Source organism: Mus caroli, chromosome 13 (genome assembly GCF_900094665.2).
Source record: "Mus caroli chromosome 13, CAROLI_EIJ_v1.1, whole genome shotgun sequence".
Lineage (NCBI taxonomy): Eukaryota > Metazoa > Chordata > Mammalia > Rodentia > Muridae > Mus > Mus caroli.
Window position 1 is genome coordinate 79,857,462 of NC_034582.1, and position 7,076 is coordinate 79,864,537.

At 36.6% G+C, this 7,076-nt stretch overlaps 1 protein-coding gene across 1 annotated transcript; it reads left to right on the forward strand.

The window, feature by feature from the left end:
* Positions 1 to 4,788: 4,788 nt before the first annotated feature.
* On the forward strand, positions 4,789 to 5,404 carry LOC110308389 (non-histone chromosomal protein HMG-14). Its single transcript, XM_021180859.1, has one exon. It carries the CDS (start codon positions 4,789 to 4,791, stop codon positions 5,077 to 5,079), a length of 291 nt encoding a protein of 96 aa, XP_021036518.1. The 3' UTR covers positions 5,080 to 5,404.
* Positions 5,405 to 7,076: the final 1,672 nt, after the last annotated feature.

The following is a 7,076-nucleotide window of genomic DNA, read 5'->3' on the forward strand; positions in this document are numbered from 1 at the left end:
GGTGCACACCCATATAAATATTCTTTACTCTTTAGATATCCTTTACCAGCTCTCCCAAGAGGCTGTTGGACAATGAATATATAAATTGGTACAATGCATCAGCTACACACCATGGGATAGAATTTGGATTTATAAGTAATTTCTGTTTGAACTTGGGCAACTTAATTTTTCTGTTTTTAAGATTGCAGCAATGGCCTTGTTGCACATCATTGCAAGAAGATGCCCTTGGTCCTGTGAAGACTTGATGCCCCAGTATAGGGAAATGAGAGGGCAGTGAGGCAGGAATGGGTGGGTAGGTGGGGAAACACCCTCATAGAAGCAGGGGGAGGGGGAATGGGATAAGGGGTTTCTGGGGGATACGAGTAAAGGGAATAACATTTGAAATGTAAATAAAGAAAAGATCCAATTAAGAAAAAAAGTTTGGTCCAATGATAGTGTTTATGTCATAGGGTTATTTTGGAAACCAATGTGCCAGGCACAAGCCCAGGCAGTTCTTTCTTGTTTGGTTCCTCTTGAGGCAGCAGAGTGGGAAGTATGTTACTAGGGTAAGACTTAGTCTTATGAGATGTTTAGGGCTACAGCTTAATAAAACTTTTACCTATCTTTAGTTTAAGTCACTTTGCTTCTATAGATGACTTGCCTTTTGAGTTTCTCTGAGATGAGAAACACTTTACCACCTCATCTTAAAACAGTAGAGAATTAAGTAGAGTAACCTTTGTTCTATTTATGCAGGAACTGCACTGCTCTACCTTCTAGCCTGCTAGTTGAAGTTGCTGGAAGAAAAAGGGACACATTGAAAGTGATTTTAGCCTTTAGTTCTTAGTTTTTAAGTTCTCAAAAAAGTTTCTATAAAAAGGTCTCCTCCTATAGTACTCTCTACTCTGTTCTTCTAATCTTCTTTCTTTCTGCTCTGATGTCACAATAATGCCCTTACTCTCAAGACCATTACTCCCAATGCTATGTCTTTACTTCTAAGTTCTTCTTGAGTTAAACTTTAAAAAATTTTCCTTAGTGACTCTCTCTCTTTGTACCTATCATTTATACATCTTTCAGAATACATGATCACATGGTAAAAAGTTCATCACATGATAAATTCAAATCATAAATTGAATAAAAATTTACAACAGAGAATGTTTATATTCATTTCCATTAGCAGTATTATCTGGCTAAATATCCATCATCTGTCATCAGTCTACATATTCTTAGAGAGTTAAAAACCATAACAATTTGTGACTAAGTATTAGTGAAGTTTTGTATAAATAAAGCCAGTCAATATTTTATCTTTTGTCCTTTCACCTATAGTAAATCCTGAGTTCCATTTTTATGATCATTGGTTAATGGTTTTAGATCTTCTTGGAACCTACTCCATTAACTCGTGACACTAGAAGACTTGCTGAGTTCTTAATGCAGTTTGAATTAGAAAAGATATAATAGCAGTGCTGTTATAAAAGATCTTAACAATTACTGATAAAATTTTAGGAATTATTACAGGATCATCAGTAAAAATTGAAAACTCATCTATTTGTCTATATAGCATCACTATATGATAGTGCATCTTCATTATTCCGCAGAAATCTGCTCAAATGGGTGGATTAATACCTAGTGATTTTATATAATACCTAGTGATATATATATATATGAACAGAAAAGGCATATTAATAGCAGAAATACTTCCTAAAATGAAATTCTCCTGTGCCTTGCCTGCTGGAGCAAATAGATTTTAATCTAAAGTAAATCCATCTCAGTAAGATAAGTTGCTAATTTTTGGCTTCTCCTAGATAGTTCCAGGCAACAATGGGTTATTAAGATACTTGAAAAGAATAAAGCTGGACACATTAAATATCAAAACAGGTAACTAATGGGTTCAGATATGTAGTGTAGCAAAGGGTAGATACAGAGGAAAGTCTATATTACCTAAAAAAATAAATATACAGAGAATAGTGAAGAGCTGGAAAGTGTGGGATTGAGGAAGACAGTGAAAATGAGAACTTGGTGAACTATATTTAAATGATTGAATATGGCAGAAGAATTCAGATATGGCAGAAGAATTCAGAGTTCTCAGGACAGAAGAGAAGAAAATTATAGATTGAAATGGCAGCTTTGGTGTTTCATGCCTTGGTTATTATGAACAAAATAGAAACATTCATATTCAGATTTTTCTATGAACCTAAATATTTTATATATGTAGAATATTAAATGCCTTGCATCCTAAAAACAAAGCTGTGTTTATGGTGATATATGCTTTATTACAAAACAAGGCTATTATAAAAGCAAAGGGAGTGGTATTTAATGAAGGGATAGTAAAACCAAGCAAATAAAAACCTAATAACACTGTACATATAATTTTCCCAGAGGTCTGTAAAGTTTTAACATCTAGAATAATTTCAGAGAATAAATACGATGGAGGAATTCTGAAGTGCTTATAGATATAACGCCATTATGTAAGTTTACAAAAAAGTCATCTACGTTTTAGAAATTAGAAAATTATTTTCCCAGTCACAAAAGTCTTTGCTATTATAATATTAGCTTTTAAGATTGACTTTTACAAAGGTGATTCTACTATAATTATTCTGAAAATAATAGATATTTTGTAAAAATACTAGATTAATAACCAATTACATAGTCATAGCCCTTTTCTTACATTGCCTTGACTCTGTGCAGTGTTGACACTTGATATTTTTTTTTTGCTTTCAAACTCTTTTTTATTAGATATTTTCTTCATTTGCATTTCAAATGCTACCTCTTAAGTCCCCTATACCCTCTCCCATCTCTGCTCCCCAACCCACCCACTCCTGCTTCCAGGTCTTGGCATTCCCCTGTCCAATATGTCCAATTTTCTGAGAAACCTCCAGAGTTGTTGTACAAGCTTGCAATCCCACCAATGGAGGAGTGTTTCTCTTTCTCCACATCCTTGCCAGAATCTGCAGTCACCTGAATTTCTGATCTTAGCCATTCTGACTGGTGTGAGGTGGAATCTCAGGGTTGTTTTGATTTGCATTTTCCAGATGATTAAGGATGTTGAACATTTTTTCAGGTGCTACTCAGACATTTGGTATTCCTCAGTTGAGAATTATTTGTTTAGTTCTGTACCCCATTTTTAATAGGGTTATTTGATTTTATGGAGTCCAGCTTCTTGAATTCTTTGTATATATTGGATATTAATCTACTATCTGAATTAGGATTGGTAAAGATCCTTTCCCTTTCTGTTGATGGCCTTTTCTCTTATTGACAGTATCTTTTGCCTTACAGAAGCTTTGCAGTTTTATGTGGTTCCATTTGTCGATTCTTTATCTTACAGCATAAGTCATTGCTATTCTGTTCAGGAATTTTTCCCCTGTGCCCATATCTTCAAAGCTTTTCCCTACTTTCTCCTCTATAAGATTCAGTGTCTCTGGTTATATGTGGAGTTCCTTGATCCACTTAGACTTGAGCTTTGTACAAGGAGATAAGAATGAATCAATTCACATTCTTCCAAACTATGACTACAAGGTGAATTAGCACCATTTATTGAAAATACTGTCTTTTTTCCCACTGGATGGTTTAGCTCCTTTGTCAAAGATCAAGTGACCATAGATGTGTGTGTTCATTTCTGGGTCTTCAACTCTATTCCATTGATGTACCTGTCAGTTTTTATCACAATTGCTCTGTAGTACAACTTGAGGTCAAGCATGGTGACTCACCAATGGTTCTTATATTGTTGAGAATAGTTTTTGGTATCCTAAGTTTTTTGTTATTCTAGATGAATTTGCAAATTACCCTTTCTAACTCTGTGAAGAATTGAGTTGGAATTTTGATGGGGATTGCATTGAATCTGTAGATTGCTTTTGGCAGGATAGCCATTTTTACTATATTAATCCTACCAATCCATGAGCATGGGAGATCTTTCCACCTTCTGAAATCTTCTTGAATTTCTTTCTTCAGAGTCTTGAAGTTATTATCATACAGATCTTTACTTCCTTACTTAGAGTCACACCAAGGTATTTCATATTATTTGTGACTATTTTGAAGGGTGCTGTTTCCCTAATTTCTTTCTCATCCTGTTTATCCTTTGTGTAGAAAAAGGCCACTGATTTGTTTGAGTTAATTTTATAAGCAGCTACTGCACTGAGGCTGTTTATTAGGTCTAGGAGTTCTCTGGTAGACATTTTAGGGTCACTTATATATACTATCATATCATCTACAAATAATAATGTTTTGACTTCTTCCTTTCCAATATGTTTCCCCTTGATCTCCTTTTGTTGTCTAATTGCTCTGGCTAGGATTTCAAGTACTAAACTGAATAGGAAGGGATAAAGTGGGCAGCCTTTTCTAGTCCCTGATTTGAGTGGGATTGCTTAAAGTTTCTCTCCATTTAGTTTAATGTTGGCTACTGGTTTGCTGTATATTGCTTTTATTATGTTTAGGTATGGGCCTCGAATTCCTGACCTTTCTGAGACTTTTATCATGCATGGGTGTTGAATTTGGCAAATGCTTTCTCAGCATCTAATGAAATGATCATGTAGTTTTTTTCTTTAAATTTGTTTATATAGTGGATTACGTTGATGGATTTCTGTATATTAAACCATGTCTCTATCCCTAGGATGAAGTCTACTTGATCATGATGGATGATCATTTTGATATGTTCTTGGATTCAGTTTGCGAGGATTTTATTGAGTATTTTTGCATTAATATTCATAAGGGAGGACGGGGTCGCAGCAGTTCTTGTGGTGGTGGCAGCGGCAGCTTGGCAGTGCGGCTCCTCGGTGACAGATCCGACAACGCACGCATCTCCCACCCCGCGCCACCACGATGCCCAAGAGGAAGGTTAGCGCGGATGGAGCGGCCAAGGCGGAGCCCAAGCGCCACTCCGCAAGGCTCTCGGCCAAGCCCGCCCCTGCCAAGGTGGACGCAAAGCCGAAAAAGGCCGCGGGAAAGGATAAAGCATCAGACAAAAAAGTGCAGATAAAAGGGAAGAGGAGAGCGAAGGGCAAACAGGCTGACGTGGCTGACCAGCAAACCACAGAGCTGCCTGCAGAAAATGGAGAGAGGGAAAACCAGAGTCCCGCCTCTGAAGAAGAGAAAGAAGCTAAGTCCGACTAAGCATCCATCACGTCTGTCAGTGGTCCCGCCTCCCTTCTTGTACAATCCAGAGGAATATTTTTATCAACTATTTTGTAANTGCGAGTTTTTTAGTAGCTCTAGAAACATTTTTAAAAGGTGAGGGGATCCCACCTCATCCCATTTTTTAAGTGTAAATGGTTTTTTTAAGAGGTTAAATCATTTGCTGGTTGTTTATTTTTTGGTACAACCAGAAAATAGCAGGATACTGAATCAGGAGAGGCTGTGACTGTCTCGGGGGTCACCATAACATTCCGTAGATGGGGCTAGTTTTATATCCTATAATACAAAGCATACTAAATGGCAATTTGGCGTCTCAGTCGTGCATTTGTGTCTGGAATATTTTCAGTTCTATCTGGTCCCGTGTTTCTAGTAGAACCATTTTGTAAGAAAGCCAGTCCTTGGCCCTTGCCCTGTCAGAACTGTGATGTCTGTGGTCATGGCAGTCCATTTTCCTAACAGTTGTGATAATGTGCTGTGAAAGATGGAAATCCTGATTCTGTTCTGTGTGTGGCATAACATTGTGAATTGGTGGAACTGAGGAATACAGGCATTTGGCTGTTAAGAGAGGTCTTGGGGGAACTTGCTGAGTTTGAGGCTGGAACATCACTGGAATAAGTTCAAAGAAAAACAATATGTAGCTCTTCATTTGTGCACATGAACACAATGTGACTTCAGAGTTTGGGTACGTGAACACAGTATATGGCTCTTTTTGGGTACGTGAATAAGAATTGGAATGTCTGTACTCTGCTTCTCAACCAATAAAATCTGTTGTGAAAGAGTAAAAAAAAATATTCATAAGGGAAATTGGTCTTAAGTTCTCTTTCATCGTTGGGTCTTTAAGTGGTTTAGATATCCGAGTAATTGTGTCTTCATAGAATAAACTGGGTAGAGAACTTTCTGTTTCTATTTTGTGGAATTGTTTGAGGAGAATTGGAATTAGGTCTTCCTTGAAGCTCTGGTAATCTCTGCACTAAACCCATCTGGTCCTGGGCTTTTTTCATTTGGGAGACTATTAATGACTGCTTCTATTTCTTTACTCGATAGGTACTGTTTAGATTGTTTAACTGATCCTGATTTAATTTGGTGTCTGGTATCTTTGTAAAAAATTGTCCATTTCATCCAGGATTTCCAGTTTTGTTGAGTATAGCCTTTTGTAGAATGATCTGATGATGTGTTGGGTTTCCTCAGGTTCTATTGTTATGTCTCCTTTTTCATTTCTGATTTTTTAAATTAGGATACTGTCCCTGGGCCCTCTAGTTAGTGTGGCTAAGAGTTTATCTATCTAGTTTTCTCAAAACACCAGATCCTTGTTTTGTTGATTCTTTGTATAGTTCTTTTTGTTTCCTCTTGGTGATTTCAGCCCTGAGTTTTATTATTTCCTGCCATCTAACCTTCTTGGATAAATTTGCTTCCTTTTGTTTTAGAGCTTTTAAGTGTGCTGTCAAGCTGCTAGTGTATGCTCTCTCTAGTTTCTTTTTGGAGGCACTCAGAGCTATGAGTTTTCCTCTTAGGAATGCTTTCATTGTGTTGCATAAGTTTGGGTATGTTGTGACGTCATTTTCATTAAACTTTAAAAAGTCTTTAAAATCTTTATTTCTTCCTTGACTAAGTTATCATTCAGTAGAGTGTTGTTCAGCTTTCATGTGAATGTTGGCTTTCTATCATTTATGTTGTTATTGAAAAATCAGCCTTAGTTCATGATGATCTGATAGGATGCATGGGATAATTTCAATATTTTTCTATCTGTTGAGGCCTGTTTTTTGACTAAGTATATGGTCAATTTTGGAGGAGGTACCATGAGGTGCTGAGAAGAAGGTATATCCTTTTGTTTTACGGTAAAGTTTTCTGTAGATATTTGTTAAATGCATTTATTTCATAGCTTCTGTTAGTTTCACTGTGTCTTTGTTTAGTTTTTGTTTCCAGTATCTGTCCATTGTTGAGAGTGGGGTGTTGAAGTCTCCCACTATTATTGTGGT

What these genes read in the sequence shown, in the direction of transcription:
- LOC110308389 (XM_021180859.1), top strand. Translation starts at nt 4,789, where the DNA reads ATGCCCAAGAGGAAGGTTAGCGCGGATGGAGCGGCCAAGGCGGAGCCC.